Consider the following 24,991-nt stretch of genomic DNA (forward strand, 5'->3'; position numbering starts at 1 on the left):
ACATCAAATAAAAACAGACTGCTGAACCTGTGGAAGGTTTGTCTGTTTGTCTGCGATGGAGAAGAGAAGAGAAGAGAAGAGAAGAGACAGATATTAGATGAGGTGCTGGTTTGCAATATTTTATGAGATTATAATAAAGATTTATAATAATCCCGGTTATGAACTTGATACCGTGGTGGTATTGACGTGGCTTGGCTGAGTCTAGATCTGAATCCATAAGATGGTATTGTGAGAAATGGAGAAACAACACTGGGGTTCAGAACAGCACTTTGACACAGAGCGACAGGCTTCATTGTTGAAATGTATAATGAATGCATGACTTTACCGCACAATACAATGTCGAGCCATCAGTGAATAGATCTTTTGTGGCACTTTTGGTAGCCCAAGTCTTTAGTAAATACTGAGCAACAAGATAGGTCATTAGTACATACTGAGCCTTGAAATCCATAGTTACAGTATGCCATTGAAAAATCAGCTGTTTTGACAGAGAAAAAAATAAACACGGAGTGGATGGAGTGATTTTTCGATGACACCATTTCTTGGGTTCCGGTCTGATCGGGACTCAAACCTGCGACAGGCTGTCAGTCTGATTTAGAGCCTACATGTGGTATGTGCCTGGACCACTAGGCCAGCAGGCATCTCAGTTGGCATCAATGTCTCATTGGATGGTTTATGGACACTGGACAGTTCCAAATCTGCCTACCAGTGAAATCATCCATGGGGATTCCACGCTAAACTACAGGCTTCCTCTTCATGGAAAGTTACAGCATGCTGGAATTAGCCCCTTTAGTGAAATGCACCTTTAAAAGTACATTTTGATGTACTTTATTTGAGTGATTTTTTTTTTTTTTTTTTTTTTCTGTAATAGGAAGAACTTAGATGCTTCCTATTACAGGGAATACAGTGGTCCATGTTCATGCCATCTTGCCACTAGTCAATGCATGCCAGGCCAGGTTTGCGGGATAAAGCAGGCTATTAGAGAGACTAACATTACTATTTGGCATTTCATCACAATTATGTTTGAGAGGGAATGCATGTGAGTTAGATATTCTTACCGCATGAACTGCAGCCTGCTGCACAGAGGAGAGAGGAGGAATGAAGGAGAGACAGCCCGGTGTGCCTGCTTTATACGTTTGGTAGTAGCCACCTGCAGGTGCGCTCAAATCAGGCTGATTAAGCAGGTACATTGGCAGGTAACGCCCTTCAGAGACAATGCCCAGGGGTGGGCGCGGCTTTCTCTGGGTGTCTCTGCCTCCTTTCCACCTCTCACCTGCACAGTACAGTTCACTAAAACAGCGGTTAGATATCGAAACGCAACAATCTGTACACAGCAGAGACAAGCTGAGTTGATCTCCTTGAGTTGATCTCTCTCCATGTTCTGTGGCACTATGACCTCATATTGTCACTGTCGGGTGGAAACCTTTTTGTCCAAAATGGTTACTTTTCAGGAAATGGAGAAAAAAAATATATAATGTAGTCATGTAGTCACCAGCTTCGTTCATTTCCGTGAACCGAATCATCGTTCGTTCGTTCACAAGATAGATTCAGTCATGATCGTTCAATCGGTCGTTCACAACTTTCGGGAAGCGGGGGCGGGGGTATTGGAGCCGGCGTTGAGCCGGTCATCACATCATTCTCGTTCAGACTCAGAGCCGTGACCGATAATCAGTCGAGTTCAGTCAGTCAGTCAGTCAGTCAAGCACAAGCAGTCAAAAACACACCTCTTTCCTCTCTGCCTGACTGTTTCGGTCAGATGACAGACTCTGCATGCCTGGCCTGCCTGCTGCCTATATTGTGAACTTTTCCCTGCAGTGCCCTGCACCCTAAAAGAATAAAAATCGGAGTAGGCTACTTTTCCCACGACTGGTGCACGCACGCATATCAATCAAAAAACATTCACACCGTCGCCGCAAGCTCTATCATTATAAAACGGCCAACATCACTCAAAAGCGCAAATTAACATTTCACCCGTTCAGAGAATGAACGATTATCCCTTACCATTAGCATTACGTTCACCCTTCATGAATTAACATGACACTGGCTCAATGGTCCATTGTATGAGATGTGTACTTACGTAACTTACGTAACTACGTAATTAATGCCATAGTGTTTTCTATGGCTTATCTTTTAGTATTCTTTTGTATAGAACTGTACCGCTTTTTTTGCAAACTTAATAAAGTAGTCAGTCAGTCAGTCAGTCAGTCAGTCAGTCAGTCAGTCAGTCTGCAGTCTCGTAGGGTAGGCTAGTAATCAGGCTAGTAATTAGAACATCCCGTTCTAAGAATGAACGATAACACCCTTTTCACTCGCAAGCAGTCAGACGGTCTCGGTCAATCAATCATCAGTCACAACTCTTCTCGCGGTCAGAGGCGCTCTGCTGCTCCGTAACTGTAGGTCCCAGATTTCTGTTCCACACCCCCCAGGCCCCCACGCGCACACAGTCCTGCTTCTCTGAGGGAGAGCCCGCCTCCAGCCCACTACAGTGTCCAATAAGGAAAGAGGAACGGTGGAAAGGAGGGACGGAACGGTCGGTCGGGTCTGTCTTCTCTTGTAAGATACGTTGAATGAACCGTCTCTCTCTCTCTCTCTCTCTCTCTCTCTCTCTCGTCGCATTTGCAACTGAACGCCGTGAACGGTTGAACGGGTCTTTTCTGGATGGTGATCGGTTCGATCTCGTTCACCATAAAGATCCGTTCATTTGAACGGGTCATTCATGACCGACACATCACTAGCTCTCTCAAAACTAGACTAGTTAGTTTGTCCACTACTGTTGCTGTTCTTAGTCATGACTGCCAGCTCCCACCTGATGTCGTGTCGGAGTTCAGACTGCTTCACACCGTACTGAATAACTGATAGCTTGCATAATGACTTCAGACTAGGACTCAAGTCTAAGATGTACAGGTCATGGGGTGTGGGGTATCCTCCAAAGAGGATGATATGATGATCTCCCATCATGCAACAGCACATGTCTGGCATCCTATCGGGGCCTTTTCCCTTGGGCTCAATCTTCTTCCAGGTGAAAGTTTCTGGATTGAAATTCCAGAGATCATTGAAGGTCGTCCCATTGTTGCCACCAAATATGTACAGCTCTCCATCGTAGGTAAAGGCTGAATGACCACAGCGTCCTTCTGGAAGGAGCTGTGCAGAAGGTGTGCTCAGCCAGCAGTTGATCTCTGTATCAAACACTCTGATGATGTTGTAGTAGCCGCCCCCACGTGCACAGCCCCCAAATACAAACATCTTTGTCCCGATGATGGTGGAAGAGAGACTGTATGAAACCGGTGGTGAAGTGCCTCTGGTGTTAATTAAAGACCAGGCCATTATGGTGGTGTCTACTTATAGATGTCATTAGTGCATCCAGACATCTGCCAGCTGTATCCTCCATGGACAATACATGAGCTTCCCCACTGACATCATTACAGAGTGTGAGAATTGCATTTTGATTTACAAGAGCGTAAATGGAGTGTAATGAAAATAAAACAATAGTTCAGCATAAGATTTACACTACAGAAGAAATGCCAGCCACATTCAGAAGACAGTGGACTAGCACTTTGGGGGATGCCTAGTAGGCCTACATGAGAAATGTACAGGAACAAGCGATATACATGATATACATGGCAGAAAATGTCAAGGTTCACAAGGTCCGCTGCAATATCAGAGGAACATTAACAATTTAAAGGACACATATAAAGAGAGAAAAGTCATGATGTCTACTGTACTTCGTTAGCACAGTAACGACAGCAGATATGTCGACACAGGGCGGCTTTGGATTGAAGTTGTTAAAATCAGTCTGAACACACAGATCCGATCTTTTCACTTGGAAGTGCTGTGTGAACATTCAGGCCAAAATATCGGATTTGAGAAATAACTCAGATTTAAGCTGGATTTGACTGCAGTCTAAATGGGGCCTAAACCTTATACACTTTGTTGGACTCTCTGGGGTCTATACTTTGTCCCCTCCTTTCCCCCTCTATACCAAATCTCTTCTGCAAAAACAGCAGATCTACATGCTAGTTATTTGTGAGCTTGTAGCCAGCTGTGAAGCTTTTCAGCAAATGTTCTTGTTAAGGAAAAAGCATTAGGAGAACAGATTTACATTTACAATTTAATGCAATGGAAAACACTCAAAGCATGTCCAGTCTCACTGCACTACTTGTTCCACACAACAACCTTAAGTCAATGTGAATCTCACACATACTATGTATAACTCACTTTGACATTCATATGAAATTGACAAGGACTCATGGTAGCAGATTCTGTAGATAGTTCACAGGTCTAGGTCACAGGTCAAGATATTAAACTACACACAGTATAGTGTTTTATAATATTAACTCTGTTCTTATTCATACTTTCTTACACTTATTTTCAGCTATACTGTAGGTTATTATATATTTAGATGTTTTTATACATTTTTATTTCATTTTTACTTCAATTTCAGGTTGAGTTCTTTATTGTCGGCGCGATATAAAAAAAAGGTTGATTGGGTGAAAAAAAGAACATACCATTTAAAACCAAGGTTTCACAGTCAACAGGCATACAGCTAAACAAGTCATAATCACAATGGTATATGTATGGAATAAATTGACTAAAACTAAGTACATTTTCTCTGTGATTTTACATATTGTTTTATTTCCTTGTAAAGCCTAGTTGATAAGCTGTAGTCAGTTTGGGCAATCAGACTATTCTACTTGAAGTTGTCCGACTTTATTTCATCGTACATACTCTCCAAAGTAAAACATTTTTGGCCTCGCTACTCCTCCCACAGTTTTGGTGGCAGCGAAATAATCATATTTGAACTGGGGACCCCACCCTGACGAGCACTAAGAGTTGAGGAATTACATTTTGTATAACACGGTTGTATTGAGAAAATAGCAGATCGTGAGCATGTAGACCAGCTATTATCACGATTTCTGCCTAATATTTAACAAGTTGGCCAATGTTTAATTTGTCATTGTAGAATGATTAAAAAGTCCTTAAATTGTCACTTTAGAAATGTGAAGAAACCCATACTTAAACCTTATGTTGGTTTGTTTACTGTTGAGAGAGAAAACAATGTTGCACAATAAGTTAATCATCTGGCACAGGACAATTCTATTGAAGCTTTATTTCCCCTCGTCCTTGGATAAGTCGATAAGAATACAAAACCTTAAAAAAAATGTGTATGCCTATCAACACTGATTTGCGCAGGCACCCTTGCAGTTACTGAAATAGTTGATCTACAAGCTTACTTCATGTCACAGGCGGCCCAACGTTGAGAGGTAGTGATTAAAACTAACAGCAAGCTAACACCATCATGGTGTGGAGATCCAAATGTATTAGCTAGGGATGGGTATCATTCACTTTTGAATCGATACGATACCTTTTTCGATACCAACATAGGTTATTAAGCCAGTTATTCAGCCATTTTCATGTCAAGAGCAGAGTATAGACGTTGGACAATCATCATAATAATAAACATTATAGACTATTGTCGGCTATTTTCCACAGTAACGAGTGTAGCCTACTAAAGCAGTCATTAAACTCTCCGTAGCCCAACTGTTACAGATGCGACCGGCCAGGGGTGCGTTCAAGAGTATCGAAACGAGGTATCGTTAGTTTTTACGTGAACCGATACTCGATAGTATCGACGTCATGCGACCGATACCATTAAAAGTATCGCAGACGATACCCATCCCTAGTATTAGCCAAACATTTGCCCAAAGAAACCCACCTCACATGGCATGTGGAACTCAGTGCAATGCCTATCACTGGAGGCCCTGTAGTTTAACTGTTCCATCAGAAGGTGGCAGTATATAACAGCCCATTAAAGTTAACAGAGAACTGTTAATGAGGAACAAAGAAGGACTCGGAAGGACTCAGAAGTTTAATGTCACGGAGCCAACAGACTTTAGACCGGGGGCAACAAAACAATTATGCATTTCCAAATTGTAGCTATCAATAATAAGTTAACATGTTTACAATGAATGAATGAAGCTGCACAAATCACGTTGTGGTTCTGTATTGACAAAGATTGCTTGTGGGAATATTGACTACTGAACTAATGTCTCATCTGGCGGAAAGGAATTTATGAAATAGTGATCTTTATCCACAACTTTCCACCATCCCATAGTGAATTGCGCAGAAGTTGGACGGAGCTTCCGGTGCCGCAGCCGAGTGTGATCTACAAGCTCACAACGGTTGCATCTGCGACGCAATGATGGTATGTCTGCTGTTAACCGGAAGTGTGGTGAAAAAAATTCTCCAGTAAATTCCCGCGGAAAGAGGTGGATAAACACTTCACATATAAGTCAACACAGCTTGAAATCAATAATGTTCTCTGAAATGAATATGTTATACATACATGGATGCTCTTCATACAAACCATTATGTAATCACTTACCCTGCAAGCCAAATTACGTCATGATGACGTCATGTCATGATGACGTTATGATAACGTCTTCTGGTGACTCCAGTGATGTTCAGAACTAGGACAGATCACATCCCATATGGGGATGATCTTGACGTCATTACCAGGACGTCATATGGACTTCAGGATTATTGTTATTGTTTGTAATGTTAGTTGAAATATGAGCATGTAAGGTTATATTCTGGGACACATTAATTTGACTACTATATTTATCTGGCCTCGATTGGACCCTCTCTGATTGATCCACGATGTCCGTTTTTGTGGGCAGGATTTATGTTGGTTGAAATCAGGTGATATTCTAGGCCAGATCTGACTAGTCTGGCACCAATCGAGACGTCACTGATTGGTCCAGGTCCTGACCGTGCTTGCTGGGTTGTTTCATCAGTGATCTTGACAGTCCAGGCGTCGGGCTGTGTTTCTCCTCAATCTCAACTGTGTTCAACAAAAGCTCTACTTTCTCAGGAAAATGAAGAAAGCCCCCCCCCCCCCTTCTGCTGTTGTGATCATTGATATTATGCATACTGCTGCCACATATTGCTGCCAAAACAAAATAAGTTTTACTCTTATGTATGTACCTGTACACAAGATGCAACAATAACAACCTTGAACCCTTGAACCTTCATGTTTTTCCTCCATCTCTGCTGTGTGTGACCCTGAGAACTGGACAGTGAAGGATCTGATTTTACATGATGCTTCCTGCTGACGAGGTCAACCATTGTCTATGCAACTATAATTATAACTGCACTCTGTCGAGGTGACAACTTGCGTCTTGTGCACAAATAGGCCATAAGGCACAACTTGTGCGCCAGCAGAGCGCACTATGAGGTGCGCTCTGCTGGCCTCACTCTATCTAGTAACTATAATAATGATTCACTCTGTCCAGCTGAGAATGTGTCTCTTCAAGAAGAGGTGTCCTTTAACTGCAGTGTGTACCTGCAAATGTATGTGTAATATTACAGGATGATTTGTGTCAATATAAAATGAAAACAGTAGCCTACAGTATTATACTGTAGCCTAAATGCAAATTGAATAGATGTTGGCATAAGTGATTACTGATATAAAATCTATCTATAAATGCGAGAAGTCTCTGTGAGTCTGCGTGTATGTAATCTGCGTATCTCGAGAACCGTTCGTCCCACCGGCTTCAGATTCGGCGCGCACGTTCCCCGGCGCGGCGCAGCGTGCAGTGCTGGGCCTCGACCCAACCCCACGCGCGGTTTTCCGAAACCGGCGCAAAACGTTCGGAATCTCCTTATGCGGAGCTGATTGTTGACATCAGGCTGTTCCGGAGGAAATCGGCGCAAGCGCTGACTCATTGTGACATCACTTCATAAAAGTCTCTGACATCAAGTACACCACATAAGTCAATGGGCATAAATGGACACAGGCAAACAGATGGTCAAAACGGGTCCTATGACAACAGGTATAATGGGGTTTGCATTAAAGGGTAGGGCATTCATAGAGATCTCCATATACTGTATGGGCATAAAATGGACGCCCGTATGCGGAGCTGATGTCTGACGTCAGAGTTTTCCGGAACCTGCACGGTGTCTGCAGAGTTCTTCATATATGGGCATAAGTGGACACAGGCAAACAGATGGTCAAACCGGGTCCTATGACAACAGGTATAATGGGGTTTGCATTAAAGGGTGGGGCATTCATTCCCTATTTCAAATTCGGCACGTGCGTTCCCCGCCGCAGCAGGTAGTGCAGTGCCCGGCCTCGACGCGACCCGATACGCGATTTTCCGGAACCGGCACGAAAGGTCGGATTCTGATGTCTTACATCAGGGTTTTCCGGAACCGGCACTGTGTCTGCAGAGATCTCCATATATGGGCATAAAATGGATGCAGACAGACAGATACAGATATCTCCATATATGAGCATAAATGGAAACAGGCAAACAGATGGTCAATACGGGTCCTACAGAGATCTCTATATATATGGGCATAAAATGGACAGACAGATATCTCCATATATGGGCATAATGGGACACACACAAACAGATGGTCAAAATGGATCCTATGACAACAGGTATAATGGGGTTTGCATTAAAGGGTGGGGCATTCATTCCCTAATTACATTGTTCCCGAGTTGGCCAGGTTGCCGACTAGACTAGACGAAAATGGGACACAAAGACAGAGATGGAGAGATGTGAAGTTATCCCATTTTTCCCTCAGGGTATTTCACTCCAGAAATGTAGTACATTGGATCTCTTGCTAATGGAGCAAGATGTGCCACAATTACTGCCACCCCTCTTTCCTCTGCCTCCTGCATCATACTGTACCACAAACAGCCTAACATGTTAACTTTAAGATGCGGGCAAAGTAACTCATTTCATTTGACACCTTCAGTCCATGTCTGTAAAATAAACAATACGTTCTTATTACCATGTAAAAATGAAAATACCGTAATTAATGTTGCTGATAAGGCAGGAAGATCAGATTAACAAAACAATTCTAATAATGTAGAATTCAATTTTTTTTTCAAATTATAACCTAACATTCAAAACAAAGTGCTAACAGTCTGGCCAAGCGAGACTAACTCCAAGGTAACATATGGTTTAAACATTGTCCAATTCGTTATTCAAATCAGACGGCACATTGCTGCCATATCTAATCAGACGGCAACAGTGCTGCCATATCTTGGGTCAGTCGCTAGCATCAATCGGTTAAGAGTGAACATAAAATAAAAATAAAATAGCCATCTGCCTCGCATCACCTGGACAAACCCAGTGGTGGATTATAACAACAACCTCTGACAGACTCCAGTCCGCGGCCTTTCCTTGTTCCTCCAATCAGACCAGACTGAGAGATGGCAACACAGATATAGCCAATCATTCAAATGTGCCCCGTTTAGTTTGGGGAAGTGGCAATCATTCAGCGGGGCCTTGTCAGGCCATTCAATCTTATCTACTTTTCTCTTTGATGCGCTGGCCTTGCCATGCCTGTTTGGTAGCATGCTATTTGACTGTCAAAATCAATGTGGCTTAGAGAGGTGGAGACTCTTTCAATGGCTAAAGCCTCCAACACGCTCGCACATGCACACACACACGCATGCACGCACGCTCACACACACACACACACACACACACACACACACACACACACACACACACACACACACACACACACACACACACACACACAGGCCTACGGTATATGTAATTAACAACAAGCCAGGGGGCTGTGATCAAAGTCGGAAAGAATGTTACTGGTGTTGTAAGGATCATGTTGAATCATCATGCCGCTGATAGGTTGAGCAGGAGGACTTGGACCGTTTGGCATGATCGCAAGCCTTTTTTCTTTTTTTTTGCCGGTGTCGGGCAGAAACCTTGTAGGCTATGTCCATAAGTTCAACTTTTTATGTTTTATTTCCGTAAATCAACGTCACACAACAGCGTGGAAATAGTAGATCTACAAGCTCAAACGTGTCGCGATGCCGTATTTTGTGTAAGTATTTTTAAAAGGAAGTATCCGTGTACTTTAATTCAGTACACGTTTGACAGAGTACCCTTCACTTGTAGTTCAGTAATAGTATTTAAAGTTGTCAAGTATATATTTATTGACTAAAGTACTGGGGTTGAGTAGCTACGTTGTCCAACAAAGCAGATTAGTTAAGTAAAACATGTTATTCATTCAATCTCAGAGGGTCTAATGGAGGTGACAATTCATGTCTTTAGATAGCAGGAATGTCCTTCACACATCTTGTATCTCTTCCCTAGTTTGTAAGATAATACTGATTTAATTTAACAATTAACATTTACAATCTAGGCATTTAGCAGACATTCTTAACCCAGAGGGTAAGAACAGCTCAAGGTACTACATCAAATGCATAGAAACATAGATGTGGCAGTAGCTTAGTCAGTAAACTTGTCTGATGTTTGGCAATGTTCTTTCTATTTTTTTTTTCTTTTTTTTTTTTTTTACAAATAAAGAAAGAGTCCATACCATATATTTTCAAAACCTTCTAACACATTTTGATTTGGAATGTTATAATACAAAATACCAGCTGCTGTTAATGTAATGCATTCTGGTATTAGCCTGAATTAAAGAGGTCAAGTCATACTTTCCCATCACTAAATTACAAATGGTCTCAGGTGTCTTACCTGCTTCAATGTAGCAATTCTAATGTAGGTCTGAAGAGGCAGAGGAAGACAAGCTGTTCATCAGCAAAGACCAGCACACTGACATGACAGGTGTCCTGTCATTTTATAGATTCCAGTCTGGAATTCCCCCTGTGGGGGGAGTCAGAGATCAGCTGTTTACAAGAAGAGGGCCATTTCTTGTAAATGTAAAAAAGTGCTTATTTCAAGCAACACCCTGCACTTAAATATGGGGTGCCCTGATTCTTTTCCCCCCTAAAACCAGATGATTATACTATTACACTCACTAGGGCTTTCACGATTATGACATTTTACATGATGATTAATTATCACACAAATAATTGCAATTGACCCCTTCACAACCAAAAGTGAAAGCATGCAGCTATCTGCCTTTGGTACTCTAGGGCAGTGCTACTCAACCCGCGGCCCGCGGGCCGCATGCGGCCCTTTCCGCATGTCTGTGCGGCCCGTCATGATCATGCCAAAAAAAAAAAGATTTTTCTAAGCCTGTCAAAGTTAACGCGAAACGCAAAACGCGGTGATGTTTGACCCTCGGTGCACTCCGTAGTTAGGGATAAGAGTCAGGAAGCGAATGAGCTACAGTACAACGAGACAGTCAGACAGACAAATATGCAGAGATTTTGCAGCAGACAACCACAGTCGGGCTCACTGGAGCGGAGACGCATGACGGTCGTGCGATATGAACGGCCGCGAATCCCGCGATCGTCATGTTTCAGTCTAATGAAGACCTAGCCCTTGTCTCCGCTGCTTGTCTCTCCCTCCGCGACTCCGCCAGTCAGCTCCGACTATAACTCTATGGCACCGACAGTCCAAGCATTCCAACAGATCGCGCTGCAGCCAAGGAACTATGCTTATTAACACAAATCTCCTCCAACGAGCTGTTGTGTTTTACAAAGCTCAAAGCATCAAACTGTTTTACAAGTACAGTGCATCTGAGGGGGAGTTGAACTGTACTTGAGTTATTTTTCCATACAATAACTCTCTTCACCAAAAATAGCCGATCTACAAGCTCACAATGCATCCTGTGGTGAGCTTGTAGATCGGCTATGTCCCCCAAGAATAGGGATGCTGGGGTTTGAGTGATTGAATAATAAGTATAAACGTTTATTTATTTTAAATCTGTCCTATTAATGAAAAGGAGTGTTAGTGGCATGAGAAAACATACCTTTACATTGCCAAAGTTCACTAGCTTTGCATGGGGAGGTTACAAAAAGGTTGAACCAGAACTGTTCATTTTCACTTCACATTTTGTGAATAAAGCCTAATTTGATAAAAAATTCAAATGTCATCAATTTCATCATTCCATCCATGACAATCTTTTGGTTCAATGAGGTTTGGCCTGGCTTATGGAAATGTGGCTGTTTTCTGTGCGTTTCCTTAATTATTAGACTGTGTACTGTACAAAATCAATGTAAACGTCCAAAATAGGACCGTCATTTTTAGCTTGCGGCCCTTTGGACTTTTGGTATTTTGCTGAGTGGCCCCTGAGCCATCTCAAGTTGAGTAGCCCTGCTCTAGGGTAACATAATGTTTAATGATCAGTACACACAAGCCCACTTGAGTCAGAGTACAAGCATGAACCTGAACCTCCTGGTCAAATATTACATGAAGTCAGTAAAAAGTGGTCCACTCAGTAGGGCTGCCACGATTTTACGGGACGATTAATTGTCACACAAATAATTGTGATAAAAAATGTAATTGTGTTTTTGTCGTTGAACACTGGAGAATATGAATAGAAACTAGAAAAGAAAATTTCTAATTATGTTGCAGATTAAACTTTTTCAGAGATTTCATAGACCTTTTTTTAACAGCACTGTCATCAGTGTTGTGTAAATGAATGTTTTGTTTGTATATGTTGGATTCATGTTAATGTGCATTTCTCAGACATTTAATGTAATCCCTGTAATAACTCTGAGGACCCCCTATTGAACACCCCCGGTTTACATGGAAAAAGCAGACAATGTGTGACAGACAATGATAAATGGTCATGATAAATTCAAATCTCGATATGATTCTCAGAAGTTCTCAGTCTAGATCAAGTGGGGTTTGCCCTTCTGCTCCACGTGGGTCGGTGTCAGCTCCAATCTCCGAGCGATTCCAGATGGAGGCTGTGTTGTGTGAACTTGTGAACTCAATACCGAGTCAGGTTACATTAGGATACATTTTCAGTTGTGAGCCTTGCCTTAATCCATGCGTCCCCTGGAATTACTTTCTTTTCTTCTTCTTGTATTTTTAGGTATTTTTGTATTATGTACTTATGTGCAGTTCTGTGATGTATGTATGCGTTCATCTGTGAAAAACTGAAAATCAAAGCTACCTAATAATAATAATAATCCATGCGTGTCATACAGGTGGCGCTAGAGGACCCGCGGCCTCCATGCAGGGCCAATAAGCTGCTGGACTTCTCGGTGCTGGAGGACCCCGCCTTCATCTGCTACTCGCTCTTCGGGCTTTTCGCCACGCTGGGCTTCTTCGCGCCGCCGCTCTACGTGGTGGAGCTGAGCAAGCGGCGCGGCGTGGAGGAGGGCATGGCGGCCTACATGCTGTCCGTCATGGCGGTGGCGGACGTGTGCGCGCGCCTCTCCATCGGGACGGCCATGAACAGGCTGCCCTGCAGGAAGACCCTGGTGATGCTGGGGTGAGTAGTAGGCCTGTGCAAAGTTAATGCCGGCGATTCAATTAATCGATTTTCAAAGTTCAGAATCGATTTTCCCGATTCCCGATTTTTTTTTTTTGGCAAAATTAACCTGAAGGTGAAATAACCACTTTCAGTCAGAGTAAGTACATGTCCCAAAGGAACAGTTTTAGGTCATGAGGATGTCATGTTATGGCTAAAGCTAGCACAGTGCTGTAGGCCTGCAGCACAGCGATTTATTTTTAATTTTTTTATGACTTTATGACTTTTTTATGACGTTCTGTTCTGTGTTTTCTGGCATCTTGACCAGGAACATGTTGTTGTAATGTTGTACCACTGGCACATTGGCTGAAATAAATGTCAGAAAGATTGACTGACTTTATTTGGCTGCATTGAAGTATATGATTCAACTTTTAATGTTTTATATTGTTTAGAATTGTTTTAAAATGTTTTAATATAAAAAAGCTGTAATTTTTGGGGGAAATCGCAATAATCGTGATTCGAATCGCAAATCGCAGGAAAACGCAATAATCGTGATGTAATCGAATCGTCACCCTATGAATCGAAATTGAATCGAATCGAATAGAACAAAGGCCGACATTTGATTTTTTTTCCTAATGGGCGACCTGGACCGGCCGGAAATGAACCGGCCTTTCGGGAGTTGTCCCGCTTTTCCCAATGGCCAGCACGTCCCTGAGTAGGGCAGTGGGAATACAGGTGTGTTCGCCCTCCCTGCCGTTCATAGAAATTCATCATGCCTGTTGCTAAGGAATGGCAACATGACAGGTGTCTTCGCGTGCGTGCAACACACCAGTCATGTTGCCATACCTTAGCCTTTGCTGAACTGACACCACTGCCGCTAACAAGTCTGTTCGCCCCCCCGGCCGTTCGTTAAAAAGAAAATACCTCAAAATTGAAGAAAAAGAAATTCATCATGCCTGTTGCTAAGGTATGGCAACATCAAAGTCTGTTCGCCCCCTCCCGGCCGTTCGCCTATTCTTTTCCGCCGACTGAGGATAAGATGAAAAAAATGTTTAGGGTTAGACAGCTTAGAGTTACCAGTCAGGCGAGCCAGCCACTGCAGAATAGGACCTAAACTCTAAATAAAATAGTTAATATGACATGAAGTACTGTACTTATAAGTACATTTTATTTGTCTCCCCTGTAGTCCCATACCCAATTGACACCTCTGTGAGTGGGCTCTCACAGTTATGACATTTTACTTGACGATTAATTGTCGCTCAGATAATAATAATACATTTAAATGTTTTTTTTGTCGTTGACAATTACATTTATGTTGGGCTTGTAGGCTTTGAAGTTGCACATGGCGGATATGACACATGACCTAAATATACAAAGAAATGACCGACATATTTGACAACTTTACACTTTATAAAAAGAACATTGATATTATTACTATTTTTGAAAGTGGTTGAAATATATGAACATGTTATTTTTTACACAAAACGATTATGCCAAAATAATTGTGATTTTGTCAATTAATTATGATAAGACGATTCTGTAATAATTGTGACAGGCCTATATGTGTGAAAATAGCTACAAGCTTGTGACTTGTGAGCTTGTATATCTGTGCGGCACTCTTGTAGTTAGCAATTCATTAAAAAGAATAAACAAGCTCCTTCAAAGTAGTTGGAAGCTGATTTAAACGTGTTTCAGACTAAGAGAGACCTGTTGAATGAGACATTAGATATTACTTAGCTTTTCACCTCCGCATTTATTTTGCATTGTGTCTCCAATCAATCAATCAATCAATCAATCAATCAATCAATCAATCAATCATGGTGAAAGCCAAACTAAGGGGCGAAAAAGTGGCCAAAGAATAGCAGATCTACTTGCTATATCAATTACGTAATTTCCAGGTCCAATTTACCAATTATAGAGCCTTTAAGTGGTACCAGATATAGAGCATCGCAACGGAAGTGGTTTACTGGTCCCACTAAAACATATCCTGTTCATTGTCCTCATAGACTTTCACAAAAATATTTATAACAATTATGTTAAGCCTAGAACCAAGCCATCCAGGATTGCAGTGAATCATCATAAAACCTTTGTTTCTATGAAAAGAACATAACACATCAAATAATCTAATATTAAAATATGTTTTCACATAGGATCAAAGGTTTTATGGTCATGATTCACTGCAATCCTGGATGGCTTGGTTCGAGGCTTAACACAATTGTTATAAATATTTTTGTAAAAGTCTATGGGGAAAATGAATGGGAGATTTTTTAGTGGGACCAATAAACCACTTCCGATGCCATATAGCCCGGCAAATAAAAGGTGAATTGATCCCAGTGCATGACGGAGGATAATTTCACGATACATTTATGTCTCCACGATACAATTATTGTGAGTGTTTTTTATCACGATAAACGATAATTACAATTATGGTCCCCTCTCCATTAGGTGTGTGGTTGTGCTGGGCCTGGTGCTGCTGGCCTTCACGGTGGTGTGGGAGTTCTGGGGCCTAGCGGTGTGCTCGGCGCTCTACGGCTTCTTCATGGGCACGGTGGGCTCCACACACATCCCCCTGCTGGCAGAGGAGGACGTGGTGGGCCTGCAGAGGATGGCCTCCTCCGTCGGGGTCTACGTGTGCATCCAGAGCTTCGCTGGACTGGCGGGACCCCCACTGGGAGGTATTGAATATCATTCCTATTCTTTGAGACTTACATACAGGCAGCCATGTTTGATGTAAACAACACAGCGTTCACCAATGGATTGCATTACGGATTGCATTACGCATTAGGGTAAGTGATTTCACTTAAGTTTCAGTTTTCATGTAGGTGCCTTCCTCCAATCATGATCAAATGGGGTCGGGCCTTGGTGTGCGTAAGGCGCGCCCCCATTCGACCATGATTGGAAGAAGGCCCCGCTCTATCCTGATTGAAGGATAACTTGGCACCCAACAGTTTTTAAACTGCTTTTTTTGTCCTCATAGGAGATAAGGCTGAAGGCATATGGACCAAACAATCTATATTAACTAGTTGCGACCATCAGGTCGCAGTTACTATCAAAACCTCCGCCGGCTGTCCCTCCGTCAGTCCCTCCATCTGTCCGTCACGTCACACTTTTTCCCTACTCTTATCTCCGGCACCCTTGCCCCTATCCATGCCAAACTTTGCACACACTCGCCTTGGATGGCAACTCACAACCTCCAGCCCTGATTTCTCCCATGGCCCTCTTCTAGCGCCACCATGAGACCGATTTTTGCAAAACAAATTTTTTGACACTGCTCCTACAGATTTTGCCCTAAAATCACGCAAAGCGGTACACAGTATCTCTACAGTCATGTCATCAACATGGATCTGTCCCATTTCCCATATTCCCTCCTGATTGGCTATGATTGCCTTCTAAAGTTTGTGTATGCAACATGACGGTCGCTTATCTCCCGATTAGGGAGTCTTACTGGTACTATTATTTGAATTAAATAAAATCACGTACTTATCTTTCAGTCACCTTGGTGGTAATGGACATAATAAAAACAGATCTTACCTTTTGAACGCGATCAAGTGTGCAGACTCTATTTCTCTTGGACATTCACATCATAATTAGTTACAGTAGCCTTACAATGATCATTCTTGGCATGTATGCCGACGGCCCTTAACAACACCCGCTTCTCATTTGTCACCCTCAGGCGTGCTAATCGACGCCACAGAGAACTACGGCTCGGCCTTCTACTCGTGTGCCGTGGGCATGGGGCTGGGCGCCGCCTGCCTGGCGCTGGTGGCGCCTGCCAGGGCCGCCACCCGCAGGAGGGCCGCGGGGAGGCAGGAGGGCCCCTCCTGCTCCCCGGACGGGACCTCTTCTTCTTCTCAGGACAACGAGCAGCCAGACTTCCTGGAGGTGGACCTGGAGGTGGCGCCAGAGAGCTGCAGTCCCGCCAAGCAGCCCACCGGCTGTTAGGACACAGCTGGGGCCTTGGGAGTGGGAGTGCCCACGTTTTAAAGGACCACTACATATAAATGGTAACTGGTGCATTTACTGTATATAGCGCCTTTATCCAAGGTGCTTTACAACGATATGGTGAATTACATTCACCCATTCACACACGCACGCATTCATACACCGGTGGCGGAGGAAACCAATGCGAGTCACCAACCTGCACATCGGGGGGCAAGTAGAGGTTCATTGTCTTTGCTCAAGGACACGTCGACTTCGAATGGAGCTGGGAACCTTCTGGTTCCACAATTCGGACGCTCTACCTTCTATGAGCCACTGACCCAGTTGGTCCTTACACAATTTTTCACGCTGTGTCTCAGAGGAGGGCTGTGGACAGTTCAGAAAGCCTGCGGTTTCCATTAGCTTCAATTCCCCATTTATGGTGTCAGTGGTACGCAGGTTTCGGAACTGTCCACACTGCTCTCCTTTGAGACACAGACCGAGTAGAAAGAAAAATGTGTTCTATATTATGAGGAGCAATAGTGAGGACCAGCTATAGGTTGAAAATGGGTGAAGTGGTCCTTTAACTCTGTTTGTACGGTGTCAGAGTTAAGGGGAACACACACCGGCTGTGACAGTACGCAGACATTTTTCACCGCGCGGCAACACCTGGAAAATAGAACAGTGGCGTACCGGAGCGGCAGGCAAGGTATGAACGCACACCTACGAGTGTCTGTCGTGGGTGTGTGTGTCCCTTTACCAAAGCACCTCTCAGAAGGCTGGAGCTACTGTATACGGTACCTCACCAGCAAGTGACTGACTGGCAGCCCACACTGGGCTAGAGAGAGAGAGAGACACATAGTCTGATTATTTGACGGTTCTGTGCAGTTCAACACAGTAGAAGTGCTGTTGGTGGTGAAGACAGATCCCAATAGACAATCACAAAGTACAAACACAGACACGAACACACTCCACAAACCAGTGACAACGGTCAACTCTCAACTTCAGTATAATGCTCACTAGTCACTTAATAGTATAGTGAATGCCTCTCCACTACTTCACTGCATTTACAGAATATAACCCCTTTATCCATGGTGCTTTACAGAGATTGTGCGTTACATTCACCCACTCACACACACATTCATACACCGATGGCGGAGGAAACCATGCAAGGCCGGGAGAAACTAGGGGGTTCAGAGTCTTGCTCAAGGACTCTTCGACGCTAATGGGGAGCACATGCTGGACGCGGGCGGCTGCGCAGCGTCGCGCCGCGGTATCGATGCACGTGAAGTGCCGCGCGGTAACCCCAACTTACAATGACAAATAAAGCTTCTACTCTACTCAACTGGATGCCGCCCGTTGCCACACAGCAGGCCGCAAATCATTACTATATTGTGTGTTCCTCTATATTGTGTGCAAATACAATACATATCAAATAGCAGCAATGAGCATAATATGCATAAAACTTAAGCAAAAGGGAATGTATCTACAGTATCACATGCATGCACAGGCAGGCACACGTGCACACACGTGTCTACATGCAAACGCACGCACGCACACAAACACGCACAACGCACGCCCACTCTGTGATGCTTGAAGTGCAAGTCCCTCCCACATAGTGAAGTGTCATTTTGGTGCTGTGAGACCAAAGACCCTGAGCGGCTGTGGTGATACACTTACAGTACTGTATGTTGTCCTGTAACATGATCTAAGACAGATTAAAGGAGAGTTCCACTCATTTTCAACTTTAAACTATGTCATTAATATACCTTAGATCAGTGGTTCTCAAACTGTGGGTCAGGACCCCCAGGGGGGGTCCCCAGATGATTAACTTAACAGCAAACAAAACAACATACAGTTTAAGTGTATAGAGGGTATATGCACATTTCTAAAGTGACAATTTAAGGACTTTTTAATACCTCTAAAATGACAAATTAAACATTGGCAAATATTAGGGGCAGAAATTGTGAAAATAGATGATCTACGTGTTCAAAACACCTCGCGTTGCGAGGCATTCTGAGCACGTAGATCGGCTATTTTCACAGTAGAACCGTGTTATACAAAATTCTCGTAAGGTGGGGTGGTCCCCAGTTAAAATATTATTTTGGGGGTCGCGGCCTGAAAAGGTTGAGAACCACTGCCTTAGATTGTGGGGTCATGATCAGTGACATCATTAAGATGTACTTTGCAAGCCAAAGCGTACACCTTCATGATATCACTGATCACATGACCACACAAAACCCTCCAGTTCTAGGCAACACAGAAGGCCTTTTTCTTAGTTCAACTCTAAGGTATATTCATGACATAGTTGAATGGTGACTAGAATGTAAACAAAGTGTTGGCCTGACAATGGCCAAAATGATTATTTTATCATTATTTTACGCTTTTTTGTGGTCATTTTTGAATAGAAACACATATATGAAGCTTATTTTTTCATAAAATATTTTCGAAACATTATTTTTATTTTAGCATCCGTTTTTCAAGAAAAAGTTCACTATAGCTCCTTTAAGGGTAGTTGAAATGTAAACGTTAGAGAACTACTGCTGTATAGGAGAACCACTGCTGTAGGCTACTTGTACACCTGAATGATACCATTGGCTCAATATAATATCCCAGCAGTGTTATTCACTGGTAGAATGACCATAGAATGACCACTGGAGACTTGGTCACTGTGCTTTGAACACAACCAGGCCTAGAATTTCGTCAGTTTAGGGGCAAGGCCAATTGGCCTTTGGTGTTGTCAAATTTTTGAGGGCACAAAGGCCAAGTGCCAGGGCAGGAAGGCCATCATTAAAACAATGATTTTAAGTCCACGCCACAGTCATAATTAATTTAGCTTAAACGTTAAGGTTTAATGTAATACCTTTCAATTAAATAAATATCAAGAACCTGTTTATTTCTGTTTTGCCATGTGCAGTGGTGTAAAGTAACTAAGTACATTTACTTAAGTATTGTACTTAATTGTTTATTGTAATTTTGAGTATTTCTAACACTTACTTCTACTCCACTACATCTCGGATCCAAATATTGTACTTTTACTCCACTACAATTATTTGAAATCTTTAGTAATACCAGTTACTTTGCATAATAAATTATAATATTATTAAACATACATGAACCACTTTATCCCTATGTAGGCTATTTGAAAATAATCAAGCTTGTAGAAAAAAATAGCAGATCTACAAGCTCAAGATGTGTCGCATAACTATGCGTTGTGAGCTTGTAGATCTGCTATTTTCAATAATGTTGTACTTTTACTTTTGGTACTTTAAGTACATTTTGATACCAATACTTTTGTACTTTTACTCAAGTATATTTGGAATTTGAGGACTTTACTTGCAACGGAAGTATTTCTACATTGCAGTAGGCTATTGATACTTTTACTTAAGTAAAACATTCGAGTACTTTTTCCACCACTGGCCATGTGCACGCACGCACACACGCACACACGCACACAAACTCCTCCCTCCCGTTCGCGGAGTGATCCCTTTCTCAACAATGATGTACTTTCTGACAGCTCAGCCTCTTGGGGAAAGAATAGCTTTTGGTTCCCTTGTGCTGCATTTTGGTTGTTGTCCTGAGCTCAGCAGAGCTCCGTTTGAAGGCATTCGTTCGCACATTCGGATTTATTCAACAGGCTGCGTTAGATAAAACTCCCGTTTAGCCCGGTGATGTTTTTGTGTTGTAACTTGTATAAACACTGTGTCGCGGGACTCCGGCAGCTCCACTATGCGGCGGCTGCTATGCTGCTACTACGAGCGTAAATGGAATCTACTTCTGGTCATGTGCGCAGCTCAACCAACCACGCACTGCTGTTACCGTAATGACTGGAAAATCGCGCAGAGGAAAAAACGGTAAAAAGCAGTTAATGGACTGCTGTGGGCGCCAGGGCACCACGGCCACTGTGGCCGTTTGGGCATGTCATTTTTCGAGGGGCACACGGCCAAAGAGAGGGGCAACGGCGGCCATGGCCGTCGTGGCCGCCGTGAATTTCCTGCCCTGAACACAACTGTTCCACGTTGTGAGTCGCATGAGACTCATCAACAACAATAATAACTCAAATAGACAATGCAAGCCTCTGGAACAGTCTGTCCACGGAAATGAGAAGTAATACATGTGTGTTCTCTTTTAAATCCACATTTTAAAGTGTTTAGCTTTTCAATTTAAAGTGTGTTTTTGTAATTTTATTATGATTTTCTATGGATTTACCCTCTCCCAGATGTCGTTATTTTTTGGCTGTTATTCTCTTTTAAATTATCTTGTTTTTTTTATTTAATTTAAATGTACAAATAAAGTTATTCATATTACTACAACACACCTTGGTGGTACATATTTACCTTTTACATATAAAGCCCAGGGGTGAGTAGGCTATATACAGTACAAAGCTGCCATATTTCTTTATTTTTATTGAATAAATAATTTAAACTAGAAAAGTGTACTCCTCGGAGCATGGGTCTCCGCCAGGCCAGGTTGCCAACCCAGGGCCTGATGTTTCATTGTAATGATGAATTGTTTTAACTTTTAACCAAATAAATATTATAGCTCAGTGAATTTTTTTATGATTGGATGCTGCTGCTGTCTGAGATAGGTGTAATATATACCAGTAAGACTCCCTAATCGGGAGATAAGCGACCGTTGGTCGCTTATCTCCACAAATATCACAACCTCCACCTCTCACGTCATACGGGTAGCCATAGTTACACCTGGAATGTTGAATCTCCATATATGGAGATAACCTACGCATCACACAAAGTCTGACCTCACCAGCCCATACTTGGGCATGGACGACTTATATCTCCATATACGGAGATGGCCATATATGGAGATACGATGACATCACAGAGTCCACAGCTGATGATGTGGCGTGATGTCATACAATACACAAACAAGCCCTATATAAAGGGGCAATTCTCACCAGGGAAGAGAGCATTGCCTGGAATGTTGAATCTCCATATATGGAGATAACCTACGCATCACACAAAGTCTGACCTCACCAGCCCATACTTGGGCATGGGACGACTTATATCTCCATATACGGAGATGGCCATATATGGAGATACGATGACATCACAGAGTCCACAGCTGATGATGTGGCGTGATGTCATACAATAAACAAACAAGCCCTATATACTGATGCGATACGATGACATCACAGAGTCCACAGCTGATGATGTGGCGTGATGTCATACAATAAACAAACAAGCCCTATATACTGATGCGGAGATATGAGCAGGGCAAAGGTGTGACGTGTGACGTGTGACCGACCGACCGACCGACCGACGGACGGACGGCCGGTGGAGGTTTTCATAGTAAACTGCTCCCTGACGGTCGCAATAAACTGCGACCTTACGGTCGCAATAACCAGTAAGACTCCCTAATCGGGAGATAAGCGACCGTTGGTCGCTTATCTCCACAAATATCACAACCTCCACCTCTCACGTCATACGGGTAGCCATAGTTACACCTGGAATGTTGAATCTCCATATATGGAGATAACCTACGCATCACACAAAGTCTGACCTCACCAGCCCATACTTGGGCATGGACGACTTATATCTCCATATACGGAGATGGCCATATATGGAGATACGGACATCACAGAGTCCACAGCTGATGATGTGGCGTGATGTCATACAATACACAAACAAGCCCTATATAAAGGGGCAATTCTCACCAGGGAAGAGAGCATTGCCTGGAATGTTGAATCTCCATATATGGAGATAACCTACGCATCACACAAAGTCTGACCTCACCAGCCCATACTTGGGCATGGACGACTTATATCTCCATATACGGAGATGGCCATATATGGAGATACGATGACATCACAGAGTCCACAGCTGATGATGTGGCGTGATGTCATACAATAAACAAACAAGCCCTATATACTGATGCGATACGATAACATCACAGAGTCCACAGCTGATGATGTGGGCGTGATGTCATTGCGACCGTAAGGTCGCAGTTTAGTATGAAAACCTCCACCGGCCGTCCGTCGGTCACACGTGCGGTCGACCGCACGTCACACGTGCGGTCGACGTGTGATGAGGTCACGATGAGTCATCTATGCCCAAATATAGATTTCTAGGTCAGATGGCCCATAGAGTTTGTGATGTCAAACCTAGCAACCCAATATAAACAAACCTGATGTCAGACCTGAAGTATCCTTTTATACCCATATATGGAGATACAGAGATCTCCATATATGGGCATATTAGAAAGCCCATATATGGGCATATACGGATGACATCAGGGATATCCATATATGGGCATAAAAGGGACAAGGGCTTACAGTTAAGAGATCTCCATATATGGGCATATCAGAAAGCCCATATATGTTCATATACTGATGACATCAGGAATATCCATTATGGGCATAAAAGGGACAAGGACTTACAGTTAAGAGATCTCCATATATGGGCATAAAGGGACAAGGACTGTTACAGTAGATATAGAGATGTCCATATATGGGCATAAATGAACAAGGACTGACAAACACTGAGATCTCCATATAACCTATGGGAATATAAGGGACGAGGACTGTCAGCTTGTAGACCTATTTTCTAAATATTGTTGTACATTAAAAACTTGAAATGGGTCGTTCTGCATAGTACTTGGGATTTGTTGATGTAAATGTTCACATAGAGTGTAATAATTGGTAAAACAAACTTTTGGCCTATTTGTGGAGATAAGCGACCAACGGTCGCTTATCTCCCGATTAGGGAGTCTTACTGGTACAATAAACAAACAAGCCCTATATACTGATGCGGAGATATGAGCAGGGCAAAGGTGTGACGTGTGACGTGTGACGTGTGACCGACCGACCGACCGACCAACCGACCGACCGACCGACGGACGGCCGGTGGAGGTTTTCATAGTAAACTGCTCCCTGACGGTCGCAATTATCTACTGTACCTGTAATGTAATAAAATAAAATAACTTTGACAGTTGTGAAAACATGACAATCGGGTAAATGCCCCAATACCTCACAACATTATCTGGTCATAGACTCAGAATATAGATCTGTTATTTTCTACAATGACATTCAGTGTAAAAGGAAAGTAGCAGGGGCCTAGTATAGGGCCATGGGGGACTCCTGTCAACTACTCAAGTAAAGTACAAATACCTCTAAATTGTACTTTACTTAAGTTAATGTACTTAGTTACTTTACACCACTGGTGGACATTACAATACTCATATTACTATGTAAATTGACCAGATCCTTATACCCTGCATCCTGTTAATGCACTCATGTCAATATGGGTGGACAAGACTAGAAAAATATCCCTCTAAAGTGCATTGTGAACAGTTAAAAACCGATGACTTCAAACATCGTTGGATAGCACTACTTGACAACCAGAACAGGATAGGAGTTTCACATTTTAAAGTCAGATCTCCAGCCTATCGAGGATTAAATGTGCACTGTGCCAATGAATGCACAGATAGTTTCTGTGCTGCCATGGTACCAGTTGGAATCGTTTCTCCTCCTTCTCTACCTGGCAGAAAGTCATAGCTACTCCCAACTTATAAATTAGAATTCATACTTTTATGATTTTCTTTTTGTGACTGAAACTGAAACTCATCCAACTCATACAGTAGGCTGATGCAGGTGTGTTTTGTGTGTTATAGGTACAGTATAAACTGTGCCAAAATGCATAGTTTTCTATCCATTTCGGGGGTTTTGGGGGGTTGAGTCCCACATTTCCCAGCTGCTTCTGCAGTAATGCCAGATCTCCAGGTTAGTTAGTTGTGAGCTTGTAGCTAGATGTGAGCCTGCTGCAAAAATTGCTGATATTTTCAGCAAATGCTCTTGTTCTTGGGTTACAAGTTACGACAGGCTGAGAGCAGCTGCGATGTTGGAGTCGGTTGATTCGACTCATATGCACACAAGAATACATTTAACACGTTTCAAAATGAATACAAA

General features: G+C 42.8%; 1 protein-coding gene across 1 annotated transcript in view; it reads left to right on the forward strand.

Moving 5' to 3' along the window:
* The window catches only part of LOC308283170 (monocarboxylate transporter 7-like), a gene marked incomplete at both ends in the record, with an annotated part of 68,784 nt that extends 51,693 nt beyond the window's left edge, over positions 1-17,091 (forward strand). Inside the window, 3 exons of the mRNA XM_080723548.1 lie at positions 12,884-13,170; positions 15,595-15,824; positions 16,823-17,091. Coding sequence (XP_080579674.1) covers positions 12,884-13,170; positions 15,595-15,824; positions 16,823-17,091 — 786 coding nt within the window. The remainder of the gene's footprint in view (positions 1-12,883; positions 13,171-15,594; positions 15,825-16,822) is intronic.
* Positions 17,092-24,991: the final 7,900 nt, after the last annotated feature.

Source organism: Nannobrachium achirus, assembly GCF_963921795.1.
Source record: "Nannobrachium achirus genome assembly, chromosome: 4".
NCBI classification, from domain to species: Eukaryota; Metazoa; Chordata; class Actinopteri; order Myctophiformes; family Myctophidae; genus Nannobrachium; species Nannobrachium achirus.